The sequence below is a fragment of the Pipra filicauda genome, unplaced genomic scaffold (genome assembly GCF_003945595.2).
Source record: "Pipra filicauda isolate LSUMZ 115617 unplaced genomic scaffold, ASM394559v2 scaffold69_size3009148_pilon, whole genome shotgun sequence".
Taxonomy (NCBI): domain Eukaryota; kingdom Metazoa; phylum Chordata; class Aves; order Passeriformes; family Pipridae; genus Pipra; species Pipra filicauda.
Window position 1 is genome coordinate 1,595,301 of NW_024104864.1, and position 24,370 is coordinate 1,619,670.

The 24,370-nt window shown below is 42.3% G+C and overlaps 1 protein-coding gene across 3 annotated transcripts; it reads right to left on the bottom strand.

Annotated features, from left to right (window-relative positions):
* Nucleotides 1-1,739: 1,739 nt before the first annotated feature.
* On the bottom strand, nucleotides 1,740-24,235 carry NAA50 (N-alpha-acetyltransferase 50, NatE catalytic subunit). Of its 3 annotated transcripts, XM_039388921.1 has the most exons (6): nucleotides 24,086-24,235; nucleotides 13,199-13,310; nucleotides 9,695-9,831; nucleotides 9,106-9,225; nucleotides 8,108-8,174; nucleotides 1,740-5,680 (listed from the first exon to the last, which is right to left on the bottom strand). In XM_039388921.1, the coding sequence occupies exons 2-6, from the start codon at nucleotides 13,228-13,230 to the stop codon at nucleotides 5,500-5,502; spliced, it is 537 nt and encodes a 178-aa protein (XP_039244855.1). In that variant the 5' UTR covers nucleotides 13,231-13,310; nucleotides 24,086-24,235; the 3' UTR covers nucleotides 1,740-5,499. The 3 variants fall into 3 exon arrangements, with proteins under 3 accessions (XP_039244855.1, XP_027586137.1, XP_027586136.1); XM_027730336.2 differs by lacking the exon at nucleotides 13,199-13,310 and having other exon boundaries at nucleotides 9,695-9,828; nucleotides 24,086-24,233; XM_027730335.2 differs by lacking the exon at nucleotides 13,199-13,310 and having other exon boundaries at nucleotides 24,086-24,232.
* Between the last annotated feature and the right edge of the window lie 135 nt (nucleotides 24,236-24,370).

The following is a 24,370-nucleotide window of genomic DNA, read 5'->3' on the forward strand; positions in this document are numbered from 1 at the left end:
GTTATACTGCCAGACGCAGATCACAACACTCACCTGACAGCTTGGTTTGGTAGATACTCAAAAGGACTTCAGAGCTTTTGGACAGGGATCTTTTAAGTAATCTAAGATACTGCAGGATCAGAGGATAGTATCCTCACAGGGACAGCAAACTGATTAAAAGACAGAAATCACAGGGCATAGATAGAGTAAAAGATCAGTTTTCACAGTAATGAAAGGTCAGCAGTGGAGTCAAACATTTGTGCTGGGGTCTATATTCCTGAACACCGTTTTAAAAAAGGAAATAGTGAGGTGAAAAAGTATTAAGAATGAGGAGTGACAAGTGAACCTTCTAATGCTGAGTGACTGGGCATTGTAACAGCAAATCATTTCCAGTACAGGTCAATATGGTGATATACACACTGGGGGAAAAAAAGCAAGAATCCCAGTTTTTCAAATGAAGGGAATGACTTGACTTACTCATCACTCACTAGATCCTGATGTGGTAATTGTTCTTGAAGTAATCGTATCAGTAACAAGGTAAACTGTTGTAACTAAGAGATAATAGCACACCTCGAATCATTACAGGGGCCCTGTAAATACCCAAGTTTTGAAAGCAGTGAGGGGAGTGTAACTCCCTGTAGAACCAGAACAGCTTTGTGAACGGGCAACACAAATGATCAGAGGTATCTGCTAGTTCCCCTGTACACAAGTAACTGAATTGTCTAAAATTGTACAGGTTGTTTGAGAGGTAACTGGGCTGAGGGCGGAGAACGAAAGAAACATGACAGAGATCAATAAAAGCTGAGTGGTTTGGAGAACAGCTGCAGCAGTTTAAGTACACCAAAAGTTTTCCAGCCTCTGCAGCTGCTGGTGAGGCTGGAGTAATGAAGGCTGCACTCCTAGTACCAGTTCATCTCCAGCTGTGCCTTCCCGGCCCTCCAGCAGAGGTCAGGGAAGACACCTGGTAGCAGCAGCTCAAGACTACAGACAAGTTTCAGAGCCTGAGCTTTGCTTTTGCACATTATTTTAATGAATGCAGCAACTCCATTACCGGGAAAGAAGTTTCCAAAGGAGCTTAAATTGAATAGAATACAATGTAGAATATTTAGAGAAATATTTCTTTTTCCCCAGAATCTGGGCCAGAGTGCAACTTCATCACTTCATATATGGCACTTCAAAGCAGGAGAGAAGCAGAATGAAACTGCAAACAAAAAAATGGCCTTAACAGAAGAGATTGGAATAGGTAAAAAGAGAGATGAGTTTTACTTAAAGATCTTTCTGAGAAAAGTCACTATGGAAGATTACGTGCTGCATCTTAAGATCAGTTACTTTTACAAGTACAGACCATAGTTTTTCAAAGATTGTTGTCAAGATTTGTAATAACTAGCAGCTAATTTTAACACTTTAAATTATTTAACCTGGAAAGCCCAAAACAGAGTTCTTGACACCTGGTCTGTTTGTTTCAAGACTGCTCACTAATCAATGCAAAAAATATTCCAGGACAGTTCCTCTTCCTATGCTCCCCTCCACCCCATAGGACAGGATTTCTGAGGAAAGGCTCATAACTTCAGGGAAAACAAACAAACAGACCTCACTCTCCTCAGTTGTCAGACACCCTTGGCATTCATCACAGCAATCCAACACCCAGTTTGTGTTAGAAATCTTCTGTGTTACACAGTTTATGAAACATCTGAGGAATATTCTGTATCTGATTTCAGAGGGAAACAGCTGGACTGCAAAAAATTGCACATGACAAGTTGTAAATGACATAACTCAAATAGTGCACGTTTATTCTGAACAGTATTTCTAAAGAGTTTGAGAAAAACAAAAACATGCTCCTGATGTACAACAAGGGCAATGATATAGATTAAAAATGGACCATCTTATTGTAAAGAATTTGCTCCCCCTGCAACTTAACTTGTAACATTAAGAATTCATCTGTAAACTGCATAACAGCATACCTTTGACTAAACCTTAAACTCAAGAGACCAGGGGTGGTCTTAGCCAAATTAATCAGGAAGCAGTTGCAGATTCAAAAGAAACATCCAAGTCAGCAAACACTTTACAAAACACAGATTTTGTGCATAGCAGCTGACCCTGGATTACAACATGGGGGAGAATAAAACAATTTGGGGAATCAAATTTTTACTAGACACAGGGCACCATCAAGATTTAACGAAATATCACATAAGTTTGTTTCAATCGTAACAGTATGTCATATTTAGTTGGCAGGTTTAACCATTAGCTGCATCATGTAAACTCAGCCAGTTTCTGTATACACAAAATAAATTCTCTCCCTTCCCCCTCCAAAAAACGAGGGATCTCTCTTCTGGATGATTCTTTTTCTCCTGTACCATGGTTTCCTCTAGTAGGAGTCTTTTCATAGATAATATCTTCATACTTAACCGACATAGGACAAAACCAGTTGCAGAGACTCAGGAATAACTTGTATATACACAATTTACACTCTAAAGCTGTTAGTCACCCACATTTTTCTTGCTAGATCTTCATCCAGAACAGGAAGTGCTGGTGTTTTTTTTCCCCACTGAAACTCCTAACTTTTGAAAAATTTACTTGTTCATAAGCTGCTATTTTCAAGCTAAAGGGATCCGCTGCTGCAGCAACAACCAAAGTCACTGAAGTTCTCTGCAGTAAGCCCATACTTCACACAATTTCAGTGTCTCTGGGTAACAACACTAAGATACAGCATTCTCCTCCCTCCCTCACCATGGTTGATATACTAATAAAATACAAGTGTTTGTCATCCAGAACTACTGACCTTCACTTGCCCTTATCCATGTACAGGGAACAAAACTTTCTCTGAGATTCAGAATAAACCTTGTATTCAAGATTCAACAACTGTTTTCCAGGATTAATAGCCTGGGAAAAGGAGTCTTAGATTTGTGGTTACTCTCTCTTCCACCTCCTACAAAACATTTTATAAGAAGTTACAATGAGGCAGGTCTGCTGTGGAATAGGAGCTTTAAGAATTGTTTTCATGGATACATTCATAGAATGATGGCAGCCCAAAGCAAAAAGAGACAGAAACAAAGGTTAATCCAAGTAAGTTCAGACATCAGACTCGTGTTTTAAAACCTGAAGGAAAACTGTCTGTGAAACACACTGATTTGTGGAAGCCTACGACAACAGCAAATCCTAAGAGTTCATATCCCCACACCCATCTACCCAACCCAAACACTTACCACTTAGTTCTAGAAGAATGAAGAGCACTTTGCTTGGCACCAGAGGCAGCTATGGTCTGAGTTACAGCTGTGCTGCACAAACATCCTCAAATACAATACTATCTCTCTCTCCCTCCACATACTTCTCTTGGTTTGGTCTACAGATGGCCAGGGAAACTATGTTGGCATATGACAAGCTAATTGTGCTTCAATACACCCCCTTCTAGAAAGATGCTGGAACGGCCAATATAACCACTGTGAGCAGGTCCTAGCCCTACTGAAAATAAGCTTCTGTCAAAAACTAGGCTGCCTCTGGCCAAGGGAACCGTTTGCATCTTTCTAGCCAGAGTCTGCCACCGAGTGTTGCAAACACAGGTGCTCAGGCCACGCAGACAGGCTGTTGTTAACGATCTGCCCATCCCCAAGACTCAATTAGTGCAAACCCAGCAAATTAAGTAGCTGTTTTCCAGCATAGGTCAGTCAAGATGCACTCCAACAAACGCTACATACCTCTGGGAAAGAAGGAGTAATTCCATAGCAGCTCATGTAGTCACCCCCTGCGTATCAAAGACCACATAATGTGCAACGAGGGGTGCCATCCCTTGCCTCACCACAACTCTCATCTTAGAATCCTTGGTTCCCAAGTCACCCTCTAATGACTGGACAGCACCTACTAACCAGATGCGTGCTGCAATGCGCACTGTAGGTTGGAGGCTTTCAGAGTGGATGAATTCAAGATGCAGATTTAAATTTTAAAAAGCAAACAGGAAAGGAACGCAGTTCAGCATCTACTTGGGGGATGGGGCAGGTTGGTGTTGTCTCAGCTCAGTGCACTTTCCCAGGTGCTTGGAGAAGAGTCCAAGCTCAAGTTGGTATTTATATTGGCATACATAAAATCGCTGGCAACAGTGCGTAGGAAAGGAGCACGAAAGGATGCAAAGCAGAGCTTAGTACAGTTCACTGTAGCCTCGAGTTTACAGTACTAGGAAGAAGCCAGTCAGCCTATTTTCCAAACCCATAAAATGCTCTAATATATGCTGCTTTCTCCGGTGCTCCATGAACACCCTCCCACAACAGGAGAACTGCATTATTACTACTGAACAGGGAAAGAGAAAAATAATCTTCAAAGGAGCAAACTGTGCAGTTCTTCACCACCTCTTCCCGAAGGAGCACATAAACACAGCAAGCCAAGCCAACCCCAAGCAAATCCAGGAGACCCCTGCAAAGCTATGTGACGAGGGTCAGACTCGTGTCTGCCTTCTCTGCCTTGCTGCCTGGTTTCCTCAACCCTTGCCTCATCTCTAGATGTGTCACTACAGGTTTAGTAGCTGTAACAAACTGGAGACAGATGCTTGGTTATGTGATCAAAGCTGGTAAGGTGGTCACAGTCACTTTTACCATCCCAACACCGCAGGTAAAACTAACTCTCAATGAGCCCTACAGCATTTCACCCATTTTTAAAGCAAGGGTCTTGCCTCAGGATTCATATTTTTACAAGGTTACTCTTGCCAGCACCAGATCTAGCTTTTACTCTGGCAGAAGTCTGCTGGGAGTTGGGTAAATGAAAATAAGAAAAAACAAAGACCACTCTAAACTCTCCTCTCAGTCAGTTAAGAAGTGTAGCACCAGCTTGGGTGAGGAGTATTTAAAAAAGCATTCAAAAAGATCAGCCCAGGCAGAGTGAAAAGGTATGGTAAAGTAGCCCACCCTTCTCAGCAAAAGATGGAGGAAAAAGCCATACTCAAAAATACTGGGAAGAACTAAATATACTTTTTTGAGGCGGGGGGGATTAAGAGGAAGAGTGGGAAGTACTGAAGTAACATTCAAAGGTTGGGGGAGAGTAAAGTACCCTGTAGGTTATAAAAAACACGATAATGTAGGAGTCAAAGGACAAGATATTGCTTTGCCTTTTTTCCCCCCATTGGATTTACATTCTGCTTACTGAAAGAGTAATTCTGAAGGAAACTTGTCATCAGGATAACCTGCTCAAGCCCTCCACACCTCAAACTTAAAAGAGATCTGCACACCTTTTCCCACCCCAACAGAAAACAAAAAACAAGCCCCCTCAAAAAGAACCCCACCAGAAAGGAGAGCTCAAAAAAAAAAAACAAACCCAAAACCAACCAAAACCCAACCCCAAACATGATTGGACAATCCTTGGAAGAAGCATTACATTTTGTTGGAGAGAGGTCAAGAAAAAAAAAATTAAGATGAAGCGGTGGAGTAAGAAACAAACAAACAAACAAAAAAAAACCTAAAAAAAAAAAAAAAATCAAGAGGCCTCTCTTTCCTTATTTGGCGACAAGCAAGTGCAAGAAAGTGTCCGCTGGGGTTTTGTTCAGTTGTCGGTCTTTTGCACATCTGCATTCTGGCCAAGACAAGGGGCTTTGAGGTTTTTCTGCAGCACGTGGGCATCTGCGGGCTCTATCCTCTTGTAGTAGTTTTTCTTCGTCTCAATGATCTCAAAGCCAAACTTTCTGTAGAAGTCAATTGCAGACTCATTGCTGATCTGGACGTGCCTGGGACAGAAGGGAGGAGAGAGCGACAGGTATCAGTATTCTGCCTCCATACCCAGAATGGTCAAAGGTAAGAAAAGGAGCTACCTAGCTCCTTCTAGCTGTCCTAGCTGTCTAAAGACAGGAAAAATGGTGTAAATTGAGGACTGGAAATTCTGCTCTTCCCAAATCAGTTCTGAGCTAACACTCAACTCCTGGATGGCCCATGGCAACCAACAGCAGTAAATGTTTCCCCTCAGCAAAGCTCTTTTAAGGAACACAAAATAGCAGAGAGACTCTAAAGCACTACTACCTCAGTAATTACAATTTTTCTTAATCTGGAAAAGGCAGATATTTTGTGGAAATACATAGCAGAGTTTCACCGTAGGGCCAACTTTAACACCCTGTAGTAAATACTTCTCAGATGACCAAAGGAGTTGACTAAGTGGTGATCCCAACACACTGCAACATAAAACTGGCAACTGTGTACACCTCGCTCACTTCTAACTACCCCTCTCTCCTCATAAAAAAGCTATGGCAGCACAAAGAAGCATTATGGATTTACAAAGTCCTTTCCCCTTTCTTGCCCCTTTCACCTATTTCCCTTGAGTTTTACAGACTTTGCTAGCAAATTTCAGGAGTTCAAGGCCTCCAACACAAACAGGCATCAGTTCTTCATCCTAAGTGACTAGGACATCTATTTGCACAAGTTTCATTAAAAAAGAAAAAAAAAAAGAAAAGAAAGAAAGGAAAAAAAAATGTTTGGCTCAAAAGGCATTCATTAAACACTCCCAAAATTCAGTGGACACCACACAAACTCATGAATCACTTTGTCATGACAACACGCTGAATAACCATAGAACCAAAGCAACTCTGGAAGCAACAGCAAAATAAAACAAAAGATCTCAGTGTTAAGCCCAATAAGCACCAAATAGCTAAAAGGAAACTTCATAATAATGACAAATTTAGTCACTGATGTTAAGCTGTATAAATAATATCTCACATAGAATACGCACAAACACCAGACACAGTAATAAAATCAACGGGCCACTAAAAGAACTTTGTTATGTCCAGTTTTCAGGGTTATTGTTATCCCAGAATCCTTATTCTGGGAAGTGTAATGAAGGATTATGAAGGTTTTGGCTTTTTGCATTAAAACCAGCAAACAGCCCCTTCACTGTGCACACAGTAAGGCGGAAAAACGAAAGCCCCTGTCCCATTAGCAGGCATCTGAGAGAGAGTTCATTACCACTTCTGAGGCAGGAGAGCAGGAATACAAGCCAAAAGCAGCCTTACTCAGACTCCTCTTTAAAACACATGTTCCTCTTACAGAGATGGCACAAATAAACAACAGTAGAGGACGTGAAAGACTTTGCACCTCCATGGTAGAGGTGGACTAAGCTTGAGGAGAAAGTCACTCCATTTAAAGTGGTATCAGTGTATGAAACACTCCTCACTCAGCATCTTCAACAGTCCTGGCAAGAATTCAGGGTACAGTTCCGTGGCAGCACAAGTCCATCCACACCTGCTGTGGGATTATCCCTAGCAGTGCATCGTGCTTGTAGTAGTATAAGCAGGCAGTGATGGACAAGGAAAAAGCTGGCTCAGAGAAGTGATCAGGCCAAACACTGCATCAGCTCACTTGGTAATTGCACGGACATCAATGCACAGGAAGAAGTGTGAAGCCAGCAGCAGAGGAGAAGCATGGCTTTGGCATCTATGGATTTCAGATTCTATTTCCAGGGGGACCTATTAAGATGGCTGTCCTCTACCCCAGTGCTTGTTCTCTTGTCTGCATCATGCCAAGTGCTTGTGCAGTTGATTAAAAAAAAAAAAAAGAAAAATAAAAACCACAGAAAACCTTCCCCAAAACCACACTAAAACGAAAAACAACACCCAGAAACAAAACTGAAAACAGCTTCCCCAGCTGGGTGAGGGCACTGATGTAGTTTATTGTGTTGCTGCACAAATAGCTGACCTGTCAGTGTGCAGGAATGGGAATAGCAGTTTGGCCTTACTACTGAATGTAAACTCTGAGTGCTTGCAAGCATCTCAGATCTGATGTTCTAACCCACAGAGTACTGTCACAACAGACAGATGGCAAATACATCAAAACTGCATGCAAGACTGAAGGTGACATTGTAGGATAAAAATAAAATCCTTTCTAAAAAGATTTTTTGGTCATACAGTGTAATTTTGCTCTAGAACATCATTTTGTAACTAAACTACTTTCAAATTCAGCAAACTTGCAAAAACCCTTGTAAAGCAAGCAAGCTTTTGGTTTTTTCAGCATCACACAACAAGCCCAGAATATGGCTCCTAGCTTTCTTGCTAGAACTTAAAAGATTTTGCATGACCCCACTGAAATACATACTAAAAATGCTCTTGGATTTCCCTCCCTTTGCTCCTGTATCTACTCAGAAAATGCATGGGTGTACCTCCTTTACTTACAGATAGATGTTGTCAAAAGTGCCGTCTTTTTCACAGATGTTTAAGACGTGATTCAACATTTTAGTTCCTGCCGAAAGGTAAACAGATACTTCAGAAAAGCAGAAGGGCACAATTAAGTACTTAGCTAGGTGCTTTCTTGAGGACAGGCAGGTTAACTGTAGGTAGACCAAAATGATAGAGCTTGTGAGAAGTAGAAAAGGCAAATAAAACATGATGTGCAGGCATTTCACTGTCTCTCTGACTGCTCACAAACTTTAATTCATTGTTGCTTTTAAGAAAATAAAAAACCCCACAACAGCCCAGAAGCACATTTTAATACCAGCTTCAAGGTCTCAAACTCACCTCAAAAAACGGTCAAAACAATGTATAAAGCAGTGAGAGCACTGGTAAGTTTTTCTACCAAAGACCTAGTAAAATAATTTAAAATAAAGTTATCTTTTCATTCCAGTTTATCAAAGTAAATGGGTTACTGTAAGGTCTTGATTAATCTGGCCTGTGTATTTGCAAGGTAGAGCAAAGAATAAAATGCAGTATAGACAGAAACCAGGTACTACCCCTGAGCAGCAATGATCAGTACTGATAAAGACAAAATAAACAGAAAAATCGTACATTTAGAAGAGTGAAGGGAGAAGCCAATGAAGGAATGTTGTACTCCATTTACGTATGACTTGCATACTGGCTACATACTGTTAACAAATTACTTCATCTCTCTGCATCAATTTTCACATCTATAGAAGCAGAGTATTTACATCATAATATGATAATATGGTTAAAATTAAAATAATCTGAAATCCTGAATTAAAAATTCTACAAAAAGTCCATTTCTGAAAGGCAGGGAAAAAAGAGCACATCATAAATCATACTCTTTCCCCCAAGTCCCTTTCAAAGAAACCAGTGGTCTAAAAGTGCACTAACTTTTAAAAACCTGAAAGCACATCTAGAATGCTGCACAGCAACCTGGTTTCTCTGGTGACTCAGATACAAAAGATCCTCCTTACCTATTCCTAGCCTTCGGTAGGGTGCCAGGCATCCAAGTGTCATGATGTAGAGTCTCTTCTGGTTCTGGGAGTGATCCACCCTACAGCACACTGCTCCCACTGCAATATCATTGAAATAGGCTGCCAGGGAGAGAAACAAAGGGTTATCAGTCACAAATCTCAAACTATACATACAGGTCCTTCGTTTACACCCTTGATCTTCCTCCTTCCCTCCCATCCTGCTAATTCTCCCATCCAGATAAAATATCATATATTGTGGATTCACACTTGAAGTTACCAGTGGAGCTTTAACACAGTGGATGCTTACTACCATTCAAACCAACCAGCAACGACATCAGGAGGCAAGCTGGCAGCACACAATTGTTTTCTGCTGAAACAGAAAACGTGCCTATTCCCAGTGGGATGTAATCTATTTAGAAAACAAACCCTCTGAGGTTGGGACTGCTGCTTTTTTTGAAGTTCCCAAACAGTTATTTTTCATGATGTAAACCAACAAAATAGAAGGAGCTGCTGTTCAAAATGATTATGGACAGCAATGATGAGCACTTCTGCCACCATAGCCCACAATTACTGGCAAGAACACTTGTACCTAATTTGGCTAGTTCGCCAACCTCCAGTACATCCTTGTAGAACTTGTCATTGTAGCTGACAGGAAAAATGACCTGGTTTAGCCTCTTCAGCTGCTTAATGTTGTGTGGCGTCACATCTCCCAGCTCGATCCGGCTACTGGAACAAATCAAAACACGCTTAACATCTGACACACTGCAAAATTTTTAAGGACACAAAAAATTAATTATTTTATTTATGCTTAGAGAACTGTCCCACCTAATCATCAGTTCAACACACATTTGAACTGCCATGTCCAACCCATACAATTAAGTCTTACGTTGGTGGCTGATATAACTCGCAAACCTAATTTCAGTCAGTACTATACAGTCAGAGATTTCTCAGGCCACACTTAACACTAATGCACCATAGCGCACATGTGGTTTCTTTGGGTGGGAGACAGGAGAACACAAATCTCTGCAGAAGTATTAGCTTTAACTTTATACTGCTAATTTTCACACTGATCATCAAGATCACAAGGGGAAAGAAAAGAAAACCTCAAAGAAAATACCAGAGGAACAGAAAGCTAGAATAGAGACCAAGGAAATGAAGTCCTTATCCGTGCTTCATAGACAGCCTTAATTTTACCACCTATCAATATAAAGCTTATGCTTAGACAAAGACTAAGTCACTACTAGACATATTTCTCTAAAAAGCAACAATACCATGTGCAGCAAACATATTAAGCCTGTTAATATGCAAGTGTGCCCCTCTCAAGGTGGTATCTGCATCTACTGTGATTATCTCTGATGTAATCCTTCCTGCTGACTGAGAGCAGAATCACAACTTTAAAATACCAGTACTGAATTATACTGAGAACAAACAGACCAAGCTTCTCTCTTTTCTAATACTAACTTCCTGACAGAAACACTATATACACAGAAGCAAACCTAAACAAACCAAAGAAAAATAAATAAAGAGATCAGCTGCCCCTAGGTGAATGTTAAAGTTTTAACAAGGACTACAAGAGTGAAAAATAAAAAACCCAAGATAATCAAAATCATTTCCCAAATGGTCACCAGAATAAGAGGGCAGGTACAAAGCCAATACACATGGACTTAGAAATGCAAAGAATTCTCAGTTCACCTCAGCTCTGTTTTTACTGAGTACATATGGGCAACTAGATTGTTTTCTGCCCAAACAGCAGGAGAGACACTGCTCGCCTTTTAGAAAAAAAATCAAATTCCATTTTCAAAGAAGCAGCTTTGTACATCAGGCTTGAAGTTCATTCTAGTAATGTGCTGCTTTCCATCTCCAATGTCTCTTGTGCCTAGGCAGGTTGTTTTTCAGATAGGTTAATCCCTAGGACACAACAGCACAAGTTAATTTAAATAACACAGTGATGCTAAGAAGATATAATAACCAACAACTTATTTTTCTTTAAGAACTGCAACAAGCGATGCAGAGTATAATCTGTCTCTGTTTTATTAACTGACCTTGGTTATACATAAAAACCCCCTTAAATGATTAATACTCCAGATATCAGTTTTAGTTGCCACTACCAATGATGGGTGATAAATGCACAACGCTCTCTGAGCATTGTAGTGCAGCCTGAAAAACTATCAGAAAAAGCTACAGGAACGGAGCCTTTAACGTTTACTTCAAGAATCATAACTTACCTTCACACCTACATTCTCTTTTTACAACAAAGAATACAGTTTTCAGTTCTGCAGAGATATCAAGGCTCACCATTGCCCGCTCTCCGGCATGACACAATCGCCCTAGTGTTCCCTACAGAAGCTAAACAACTTGTAAGCAGGGCCTGTCTTTTAGAGGACCACCAAGTATAAATGGACAATTGACAATTTTGTAATTCTCCATGACATTAATATGTTCGAGTTACTACTTTGAATTAACGGATGGCATTTACACATCAACTTTGCTCACTCCAAAGTTTAACCTTTTTGTCACGCATTTGCCAAAGAGATTAAAAAGCCCCCTGATTTCAAGCATCTCATGTCAGTATGGGTTCTTGCAAACTTTTCCAGGCAGCTCCTCATCTATCTTCCCCCCACCACACTGCACATGTCAACTTTTTTCCTCCAATTGCAAAGGTAATTGCTAAGCAATGAATCCTTGCAGTTTGTCCTCGAGCTCTGCTCAATTGTACAGCCATCTCCTGAGAGACGTCTCACTACGTGGACAGTATGTTCTCCAACAGTGATTTCAATAATGACAGAAGAAGCAAGAGACTCCATATTCTTGCATTTCATCCATGTCAAGATACCCAGGCATACTATAGGCAAAAACAAGAGGTTATATGTCTAAAGTTTCTTGCTATAAGCCACTACATTGTGCTGAAATAGTCTGCAGTATCTCTTTTCTGTGAGTCCTACGACAACCAGCCCTTTGTTTCACAGCCTTTTCCAATTTCTAGATTATTTTTGCTCTCAAGATGCCTTTCTTCATGTTTGCCATTTGTGTGAGTCCCTTTGATAATGCTACTCCAACACACAATAACTTCTGAGCTTGTAAGGATGATCTCCTCACACCACAGAAGTTATCAGATGATGGAGAAACTGTAATGCTTGCTTTATGCCCAGCTGTTCAGCCTAGCATGGCAGGGCTTCTTCAGGCACACAGAAGGCAAGTTGTGCCCTTTCCTAATCCCAGCCAGCAATGCTGCTACTTCTTCCTCACAAAAGGCAGGAACAAAACTGTGGCATGTCTGTTCCTGGGTATATTTCTGTCTCCAGTTTTGCTGGAGCAGAGCACCTCAGTAATCTTGCACTAGAAGGGAAGAGAAGACTGAACAGCCTCTTTTGTTGTCATTTGCATCAGAGTGGAAACCAAAGGGAGCAGGTCTCAACTTCCCAGGTAGGCCAGATTAACTGCAGTGTAGAAGGTCAGTGAGAGAGGAGACAAATCTCAGACTCATATTTAGTCATTGAAAGTCTAGACCTCTTCTCCAAATAATATATTAACCTTGGCGATACTTTTTTTAATATCAATAGTTCCAAGCTTCCATAGATCAGCAATGCTAGCATGATGAACTCACAGCAAAGTGGTGAACTCACAGCAAAGTAATGAACTCACAGCAAAGTTGTTATACGGGAAGTCCCTTTTGATACTTGAGCAAAAATCTCTGACATAGACCATCATCAGATAGTGCATTTTCTAATATTATTTTAAAATTAATTAGTTACTAACGAAACAAATGAGGCATTAGAAGGCAGTCACTGTGAAATATTTATGATGACAGTGCAACAGGACACAGGTATATTATGACAGGCAGCCAGGGCAGGATGTCTAAGAAAAGGACCATGGCCAGAAGACAAACCTTCACCAAGAAGGTTTCAGACAGACAATAAATAAATAAATAAATAAATGCAGAAGCAGAGTCCAAGGCTGCTGGTAGCTGCTGAGCCGAGACATCGCCTCTGAGGCTGGCACCAGGCCAGAGAAACGAGCTCCAGAAGTAGGTGTCTAAAAGGCACTTGTCGATAGATTTCCTAGAGCCCTTAGACTTCCCCCCTCTATCTCTCACCACTTGCCACATTCACTGCTGCCTCCTGCCATCTCCTGCTGCCTGCCTCCTGTGCTCTGTCACTAGCTGGTTCCTCGCTGCTTGAGAGTTGCACCAGGGCCAATATTCTATCCTGGAGGAAAATATGAAAAGGGTTTGAGAAACACTGCAGGAAGCATAAATCAATATGCTAAATACATCTGCTTAAATAGTATGCACTAAAACCATAAATTACTTTAATGTATAGTCTTAGCTGATTAAATCAGCACCACATCTATTACGCACAAAAACATTTAATAAGCAAACTAAATGAGGATGTGGAAAGGAAGACCCACATCATGAGAGTTTATCATTTTGCCTGAGGACAATGTGGCAAAAGTGCCACTGTGGCCTTGAGTAAAATCATGGGAAAGCTGGCACTGCTGCCAAAAGCAGCAGTCTTGCTGTCCCCAAGCCACACATTCCCGTCTTCTTTTTGGCACAAACATTTGTGCAACAATGTGGTGAACCAACACCAATTAAAACTAACCTAGCCAAAAAAAGAAAAGTTTAGTTTTAACCCACATCAGTCCCCTGACTGGGTTCACCACACAAGTCTTCTGCCAGCATAAAGAGAAAACAAGTTGCCGGAGGCAGAACTTGCTGGTTCTTGAACAGAAGTGCCAGCCTACCCCAGTGTAACCTGGAAGCACTGTGCAAGAGCAGCACGGGGATGTAGATTTGTCAGTACACCTGTGAACACAGTACAATGTCTAGTTGATACGGTGCTACACTTTATAATTTACAGAACAACATACCTTTAAGGATTTTAAAAAAACTATTCCAAATATCCAAGTCAAAGCACCTGTAACAAAGGACACAAAATGATCACTCCCTTCCTTTCACTGGAGTAAAGCAAATACCTTTGTGGGGCTTTTTTACTTTTTTCCTTTACTTTTTTTGTTTTGGTTAGTTTTTTTGATTTTAACAGCTAGTTACAACTAGACCTGCTTCTTCAAGCTACTTCTCAGCCAAATCGGTAACATAAGTTTACCTTGTCAGCTAAGGTCTGACTAGGCCAGTCCTATGCATTCCCACTCAGTAGAGGTATCAGAAATACCTATCCTCTGCTGTTGCAAAGAAAAAAAATAAATTATGAGCCCAAATTAGCAGAACATAAAGATGTGTACAGAGCCTGAAACATCCAGAAGGGACATGCCCTTCCCTAACAGATTATTTGACTCTATGATGCCAATAATATTACTAAGAAGATACACACTACTGACACCCTACCTCTCAAATGGCACTCCATGGAGCATGCAAAAGTCAACTGTACTCCATCTTAACTTCTGGAACAAGTCAACCACCCACCCCAAGCAACTATTTTTAACATGGCAGAATGAGGGACTCCTGGGTCATCATGTCAGGCCTCTTACTACTACAGCGTTCTACAAATCCATACCCTTTCCTTGATGGAATAACAGCCCTCTGAAGCCACTTAAACGTCTTCCACTGTAAGGCTGTTCCCAAGATACCATTACTCTCATAGTTAGGCTTTCTTCTGATTTCCATCCTAAATGCACTCAAGCCTACCTATATGCTGTCTGTAGATGATGGCTACCAATAATGCCCATCACACGTGCCTTTTCAGAGAGTTATGATCTCTTTATGCTTTCCTTCTTCTAACCAAAGCCAAGCTCCTGGCCTCCTCTAAGACTGGCTCTCAAATCCCACTATTCTCATACTAGCTCTTCTTTACATTCCTTCAAATTAAAAGTTAATTTTCCTTAAACACAGCTAATCAAAACTGCTGATAGCACCCCCAAACACTTCCTATTGTCTTGCATAATGGTAATAAGTTCTTCTTGTCTCTACCTTTTCCTGACATACCACAGAATCAGAGTATTCTGAGTTGGAAGGGACCCACAAGGATCTTTAAGTTCAACTCTTAAGTGAATGGCCCATGCAGGGATTGAACCCAGAACTTTGGCATTGTTAGCACCAGGCTCTAACCAATATCCTAGGATCCTTGCATTTCTCACAACTGCAACGTTCTGTGACTTGGTTACTGCGGAAAAAACACTGAAACTTCACTAGTAAAGGGAACCGGTTCCTGCTGCATAAGGCTGCTATCCATTAAAAGCTCACGGCAACACTGCCTAGTGATGTTAGAGCAGAAGTGAGGAGTGATCCACAAAATCCAAATGGAAGTGTGACTTTAGTGAGGTGACATGCACCAGTTACTGAAACTGGATGCATGCCCAGAACATTGGCATTAACACTTCTGCTCTTGCATGCCAGTGCCCTAGTATCCTTCAGGCACTGGCTAGAAAAAAACCTCACACTTTTTGTAGAAACAAATGCAATTCCAACTAGTCCCAATGCAGTTGCATTCCTCTACCTGCAGCTTACTACAGGCCTGTTATTTAAACACAGTCTATTTTTCCTACAGTGTCTTGAATTTATAATGGTGGAAGCAACACAGGCTAAACGAGACACTAGTGTTACTTACGCTAAGACTGCCTTTTGCTGCTCAACATATCCCAAGGGAGAACTGCTACACAGAATGACAGCTCAAGAAACAGCTAATTTCCAGAATTACAGTTCAAGAGGAAACACAAATTCAGTTCCAGGGAATAGAGCGCTGAATACTAGTTTAGAATAAACATCAGGGAGAAAAAAGGGGAATCTTGAGTTTCTTAGTGCTGTAAGAATCTCAGTCTCATTCAACTTTAAATAGTGCAAGTCTCTCCCCAGAGGGATGTGCCTGACTGAAACAGATCTCCACGCAACTGATAGCTGGGCTCAGCTTATTGAAGGCATCTGGCGTGCTAAATTTAGCAGAGCTGTATCTGAAACTTGCAAAACTTACTGAGGTACCGTCAGTCAGGAGAGGGAGCGTGGAGAAATGAGCTCTAACAAATTAAGAGGACTTCAGAGGAGGTTTGTCACCTGCCAAGCAGCCAGCTAAGCTTTACTGCTTCTATTCCGGCTTCCAAGTCAAAGCAGGAGTCTAGACAGGATAATCCACTCATAAAATAAAACCAAACCAGAATGATGAAAGCTATAGACCTGAAGGGTGTGGCTTTGCTTAGAGTTAACTCCAAGGCCAAATAAGCCTCTCCAGTGTTTTGGGTCTGCGATCATTGGGGTTTTTTGTTTGCTTTGTTTTTGTTTGGTTTGTTGTTTTTAATAGATGAGGTGTCTTGCTAGGCACACAAGTTAGTCTAGTTCTTGTGGGCAGACCAGTATGTTTTCAATTATCTCCAAGATCTGTGGGCTGTATATCTACTCTGCATCACTTGTCAGGAAACCAGAAGGATATGTACAAACCTAGTATGGAAAAATCTTACCAATTTGCCTCTGAGTCCCCCTGATCTTCTTTAGCCCCACTTACTACTGAAAACATGTATTTGCACGACACCTGATACCCTGCTGGAAGTTACTCCTGGCTGTATGCTGGCCTGCAGAAGGGCACAGTGATGTACAGAATAAAGCTAAGCAATTTTAGAATCAGAATTATCAGACGACTTCATTCAAGACTTGTAATTCTAATGGATCTCACTGTCACGCATCATTATTCCCCAAGACACACTTCAGATCCTCCTTGCCTCCCTCATTTATAACAAAAAAAAAAAACCAAAACCAAAAAAAACCAACAACAAACCCACAGCATATTACATTTAAGTTTCTTCATTTTATTTGGATATTTCATTCTGCTTCAACCTAGAAAACCTGGCCACTTACAAAATACTGGCCAGTCTCCACATGCAAGAAGCAAAGTTATGCAATAATAGCCTCACAGTTTTTCCAGCTCAAAAAAGTTCTTTAAGAGTTGTACTAGACCTCAAATCTACACTCAACCATGATCTCAAAAAAACAAAACCAAACCCTCCCCCTCCAAAAAAAGACAACCCTAAAGCTAAAGTAGCAGCACAATCATGAAGCACCTCAGCTACCTAGATTATGCAAGTGCAAGGGGAGGTAGTGAGGTCACTTCAACAAGTGTCAAATAAAAATAAACTTTCCTAAGAAAATTAGAAGTTATCTCATTCTGCATCTGGATACAAAAAACAGGAATCACCATGTCCAGCTGACAGACTTTTCAAACTCCAAAATATCAGAAATAAATACAGCTGGTCTACAACAAAAAAGCAGCCATACACATATCATTTTGTTGCCCATAGCACTGATGCTTTAGAGCACCTCACAAGGTCAAGGCCTAGATTTTAACTCTGCCTATCCCAGGTACATCAAAGTCAGGTGAAAGAGGAAACAACTTGCCTATGATCATACAGCAGATAAAGAACTGCCAGAAATCCCAGCTCTCCATTGCTCATCTAACCACGTTTCCTTATTAGTCAAGTAAGCTCACAGGAACATTCAGATTTTGATCCATGATTGCAAAGCAGTACTCACTAGTTTGAAAAAAGCTTTGCTCAAAAATAATTTTGTGTTTCCGTTACCTATATCCCGAGATATCTTATAGATTACTGCCCTTTTCCATACCCTTGGTGTCCCCAGATACAAAAATTATAACCTTCACTTGCCTCCCAGGAGATCATGATCCTTCACTAATTAGTGTTCATGAAGTACCTAATGATCATCAGGAAAGAACACAGGCTTACATTCAAATTCAAAATAGAAGTGATGCTGGGTTTACAAAGTACCTTATTTACATAAATATAGCTCGAGGGCACTTCTAGTATGTACATTAGACAACAAACTATAGAATTGACATATCAGGAGAAAATTATTTTTCTGCTTCACAAACTATTTCTGTAGGTCACTGAAACACCTTTTCTCACAAATGCCTGTGTCCATTAGAACAGCTGAAAATAAAGTCAGGTCATTATGAGTTTCCTGCCTTTGGATGTCAGTCCCAGAGCTGGTGGGTTTTTTAAGGTGTTCAAATCACACATTATATTAATAACATACTGTGAAAAATTAACAGAATGTGCTATCAGTTTTATGTGCCTACCTTAAAACACTTCTAAAGCAACAATCATTGTAAGCACCTAACTTACAAGCAAAAACAGCTATTTCCCCCCCTTCCCAATTTTCAATAAGAAAGAATTGCTCTCAAATGAAAATTTGTGCTAAAAAGCTAAAACCAAACAAGCCTCCTTTAACTGCAATTTTCAACCTAATTTGTGATCTTTACTGACAAGTAATTTCAAGTACCATGTAGAGAAAACTTTCATAAGCCTTCAATTACTGCCCTGGGTCTCACCCCTCACCCCATACTCTCAGGAGAACATAAATACAATGCTCAGATGGTGGAAATCAGAAATTTTTCAGGGTTAGAGATTCTAGTCTGCTAAGGACCAAAAATCACATGGAGCCTGGAAAAGAACAGGGAGAGGGAGAAGGAAGGCCAAGTGAGCTCAGAAGTACTTCATGCATGAAGATCTTACTATGCAGTACAGTACTTTATTTTCAATTAACTAAAGAAAAAAAACCTCTGCCCCTAGGAAAATTCAAATATCCTAGTCACTAGTATGGGCACTGTTGTGGAAGTGGTTTTAGCTCAGTTTTCTATAAAGCCTTGTTTAATGTCCTTTCCATAATGAATTAATTCAATATGCTTTGACACAAATACACAGTTATCCCATTTCAGTGCTGTGCTTCTCCACTCTCAGGTCCTCGAGTTCAAGAGTCTCTAGCTTGTTAGTCCAAGAGTCTAACTAGTTTCACTGGGTATTCTTCTGTGCGTAGACTGCTTCCCTCTTCCCCTTTGCTTCCAATCTCAAATCTCTCTCCTGACAAACTTGTGCTGCTTTTTTCCTTCCCCTCTTTCAGCAGGGAGCACAAAGTAATCCTGACATTCCCTGCCTCACTTAGAGAAGTAGGGATGTAAGGAAATACTGCACTTCTCTTACTGATTCCCAAAGAAAGATCCAACTTCTGTTCTCTCCTTCACCTCCACTAGGTAAAAATATCTAGCGCCTTCTCAGATTATTGGGCTGAACACTTCTGATGGTTGCCAAATGGGCAGGCTCTTCAAGTTCTGAATAATTTCCACTTGGATAAAAGTATTTTTCTGGCTCAGCCATCACCCATTATTCCCCATTTTAGAAGAGATTTAATGTGGCAAAGGAGGATGCATCATTTCTTGTCCTCAGGAGATGGCAGCAGAGTCTGTGGTATTTGGTGATTAACTAAAGATACTATATTTTTCATAGAAGTGTCCAAAACTAGCAAGCCAATCTATATATTAACAAGCCACATATACATGCAAAAAGAACTGAATGGTCAAACAGCACTCAAAAGCCAAGACTGGGTTCTGAAGTGCTTCAATAAAATGGCCACAACCCCTACGTTACCTTCCTACCCTCCCGATCCTTCCTACTTCGTGGAATGTCTTAATCTGGTTATGGAATTAAACTCAAAAAGGGTAAGAGTTATAAATCAGGTTAAAGTATCTATAATAAACTGTACTGAGTTTTTTATAAACTCATTTAGAAGCTATTAAGCCATTTGTAAGCATCCATATAGGCAAGGTCTAAATTTACCATCTATGAAATTAAATGCAGAGAGTATGGCTCACACTTGGACATTTCTAGGTTCAGAAAAAGACTAAAAATAAACAATGAATTTCAAGCTCAATTACCTTTTTTTGTCTCCAGTGCATATGACAATTCAGCAGTTTTCTCATAAACTTGGAACTTCCTCCCATATACATTAAGCTCAGCACTGTGCCTAATGAATGGAAGCAAATCTACAGCTCTGCACAAATTCCATCATACTAACTCAGGAGAGAAAAAACTCTCCCTGTTCTCGTGAGAAACACGCACAGCTTCAGGACCTTGAAAGGTTTACTTTGTGAATCCTGGCCAAACAAGCAGAGATACCAGTTTACGATAATGATTCCCTGTATTTTAAAAACACTAGCTATGTTTCTGTTATGTTCAGTACTCCTCAGCTGTGATGTCTCTCCTACAAAGGCAGCCAGAATAGCACTAGCCTGGAAAGCCTCTGGGTTAGGAAGGTCTCTGTGGCAGCAGATACCTGCTATGAAACATGCAGCCCTAAGGACTCTTCTGCAGCAAGTGAGGACCCTTAGAAACTACAAAACCTGAGACATAACACGTAAAAGTGAGAGGCACTCTTCCAGGAATTTCTTACTCAAAAGCAGTGGACCTTACTTTCTGAGGCAGTGCCTTAACACACAGCACTTTGCTCTCTTTTCAATCAGTTTTTCATCACGTGGCTCAGCATGTGCTGCCACATGACAATCCCACAGGTGTTTCCCATCAAAACTGGAGTTTGGTCAATGTGACAATGCATATGCACAGGATCACAGGCACTGGGCCCTGCTCAGAACATGCACTACGTGCTCAATGCCTCTGGCAGTCCCGTCACGCAGCGGGTACACGCATACAATGGAGCATGCAGGTCCTGCAGTACCCTCATGTAACGTGGTCTTTAGGGAAGGCTGGATGCCTTAGTCTCCCAGGTTTCATCTGAACTGAAACAGCTCAGAAATGTACCCTTACTTTAAGATATCAACAGGTCACAGACAGCAATAAGCAAATGCTCGAGAATCAATGCAAGATTTTGTCTTCTCCTTAAAACCAGTAGCTTAAGGACTGTAACGAAAATACAAAAACACTGAGCAACAAGTGAATCAACATCCTGAAAGTAGCAAAGTGCAGGGAGCATTATTTACAGCTGCTCTACAAAAACAGCCAAATTACTACACACAGTAGAACCCGAGTCCCTCCCACTGGTATTTTTCCTCATGCAAACCCACTTCTAAAATAGATTTTCAAATTCCAGAACTAACAATAACAACATTTAGGAATACAATAAATGAAAAAAGAAATGAATCTCTAGAGAATCATGAGGCTCACCAACAGAACAGTGAATTACCTCAGTTTCTCAAGCCACGTTTCAGAAAAAGAGGGAAACATATGAGACTCTACACTATTGAAATCATTCAGAAGGTGAAGATAGAGCGAACATAAAGCCAAGTATCACCAGTAAAACCAGGTGGGAGCTAATAGCAGTTACCAGTTCAGAAGCTGTTTAACTCACCAAATAAGAGAAAACTCACAAAATTTTAAGCAGCTGAGAAAGCAAAAAACTATCTCTGAAACCAGAGGTCCTTAGTAGAGGAGGTAACAGACATTACAACCTGCTATCCATTATTAACACATATCTATGTGCTATTTTGAATTCAGAGAGCTAAGAAAGAGGGCTGCAAGTAACACGTTTAGATCTGAATCCTATAGATCTGAAATTTCAAAACATCAGTGAACTTGACAGTTTCTTCTTTAATTCTTTTTCTGCCCAAGCAGACTCTTCATAATTACAGCTGACATTACGTGTCTTAGCGCTCCCCAAAATCATCTCTCTCCTTTGTGGTGTGGGTTACAATGCAACACATACACTCCCAGAAAAAGTACTCAGATGGAGTCAGTCTGTTCAAAAGGACTTATGGGCTGCCCAGAGAGGTGGTGGATTCACCATCCCTGGAGATTTTTAAACGCAGATTGGACGTGGCACTGAGTGCCATGATCTAGTAAATGGACTGGATTTGGACCAAGGGTTGGACTCGATGATCTCGGAGGTCTTTTCCAACCCAATCGATTCTATGATTCTATGATTCTATGATCCACAATTTTGGATTCAATACTAAAGACAGACCAGATCCCTTCGAGCACATCAGTTTCTGTATGTGGGGAACTGAAGCTTTAGATCTATTTTTAGAGCCATCTTCTGACAGTACTTTAGGGATCTTCACCGATCTTTGTAACTTGACAAACAATTTGGACTTGTTTCAAAGTACCCCTCTATAATTTATATATTGCTTTTGAAATATTCTCTAGTCTTTTGGGTCTCTCATCGTATTTAAATGGGGTTATTTTTCAATTTGAGTTCTGTTGGCGTATTTGCCTCTATTTGAAATTTCAGAGAACACCTGGATTCAATATGAGAATCTGCACAAGAATATGAATTTATTCTGCACAAGAACTTGCTGCGTGGTGCTAACAGTGTTTTGGCAAGACAGGAATATCTCTTCAAAGAGATGAAGGAGTACCAGAAAAGCACAGAGTACAGAGCCCAAAGAATAAATCTTGAAGTTGAACCAGTGATAAAACTGCCTCTAAGTGAAAGTAAAGTAACAGAAATAAAGTTTGGTGCTCTGAAAGCAGAAGAGGGGTATGTAGGTTTTTACTCCATAGCTTTTTATTAAAAAAGTTACAAAAGGTAAAAATCTCCACAAAATGAGAACTCCTGAGCAGTGCAAGCACAGCCAGGCTCAGCCCCTTGAGGAGCACCACAGCACAGTGCACAGCTCTGGCTGTGACCTGCCAGGAGACCCCCATGGTTCCAGCCGGACATGCCCGGACAACCCTCACACATCCAGGTCCCAGTAATCCTGTCCCACAACTGACACACGGCCAAGGCAAAGCTAAGCTGTAGCAAACAGCAGGACGGTCAACAAAGGATAAAAGGAAACCCAGTTCTGTCAGGAGCGCTGCAGAACAACAATCACATCAACTGTCACCTCTCCTGGGCTGATCCTGCTGCTGCTCTCCTCGCAAACTCCACTGTCCTCATTACAAGGTGACCAAGAGTGGGGGTGCCCCGTTCCATGCAGGTGGATAAAGAGTTGTCCAATACCCCAAACACACCTATTTAGTGTCAGCTGAGAGTCAATTTATTTGCAATCATCGCTGAGCCTCTTTCTACAGACACCTGCCAGCCCTCTACGATGTCTGAAGCTGCTTACATGCTGTAAGAAACAGCTAAGAGTCTGTTATCAAGCAGTCTTGTGTGACCTCACCCCAATTGCTAATAAGCTAAACCCCTTACCATTTCTTAGTAAAAGCTTAAGTGCTTCAGCTTCCATTCACTCTGCCTTAAGCTGCCAAACTGGAATAATAATACCCATCATTGCATAACACCAGTTTCAAGGGGACTGGTTTAATGCTCTTTTGAGAAGCAGCTGTGGAAAGCTTCCTTTGTGAGAATGAAGAAAGTGAGGTACTGGAGTGGAACGATCACATTTCATGGAGCTGAAAGTGATGCTGAAATTAATAAACATTAGGAGATTTCACCAACATTGAAAAACCTGTCCCAAAGTGACCTGCACAAGGTCAGACAGGTCATCTGACACCAAAGCAGAACGGAGAGTCTAAAGGCCTCCGGTCTCCTGCTCAAACACGGCACCTCGTTGCCCCCACGGAGCAGGAAATCAGTGTTTCAGCCAACCACGCCTGAAATCTCCGGTTTTCAAGAGCCACAGAGAAGTGATGGCAGGCCGAAAGCAGCGTGCTACAGAAACGTGACACAGAACACAGCTCGTTTGTCATCCATCCACGCCGCACAGCCTCCACGTAGCAATTAAAGACTTAAAACCCGACAAAAAGTGCTAAGGGGACATTACACACAACAGCGCTGCAAAATCACACACACCCGAGGCTGGCAGCCTTTTCGCACCGACCGAGCGGCGCTTCTTCGCTACTGCCACACAACGACGGCAGCCCAGCCAGGCAGGGGCGACAGCTGGGCCCGCATCCCCGTCCGCTGTGCGGGTTCCCGGACACCGCAGGGCGGGATCCCCCCGAGCACGCGGAGCCGCCCCGTCCCGCGTCCCCGGCGCGGAGCGCCCGGAGCCCCCGCTCCGGCGGCGGCACAGCCGGGAGGGTACGGGGGCTCCCGCGGGGCGCTCCTGCACCGCCGGCTCTTCTCCCTCGAGAGGGGCTCCCCCTGCACTCGCCCCCGCAAGCCCCGTCCCCGAGGGCGGGAGGGACGCGGCGACACCCCTCAAGTCCCGAGGCGGCGGCACCGCTCGGTACCCCGCGCCTCCCGTCCGCCGCGCCTGGCCCACAGCGCCCTGGCCCGCCCCGCTCCCGCTCCCCGCTCTGCCGCCGGGCGGCCCGGGCGGGCCTGGCCCGGGCCGAGCCCCGCACTCACCCCTTCATGGTGCGTCCGCGGCCTGCCTGGCCTCCGCGCTGGCTGCGTGCAGGGCCCGGCGATGCGGGTGCGGCTCCGGCCTCGCCGTGCTCAGCGCGGGCGCCTCAGTCTCCTCCCGATCCCACTCCTGATCCTGATCCCGATCCCGCTCCCGCTCCACATGGGCCTCCGCCCGCCCCGCCCCGCCCCGCTGACCCCTCACCTCACGCCGCGCGCGCGCCCCCGCCCCGCCCGCCATGACCCCCGCCCCCCCGCGCGCCCCCACCGCGCACGCGCCTCGCCCCT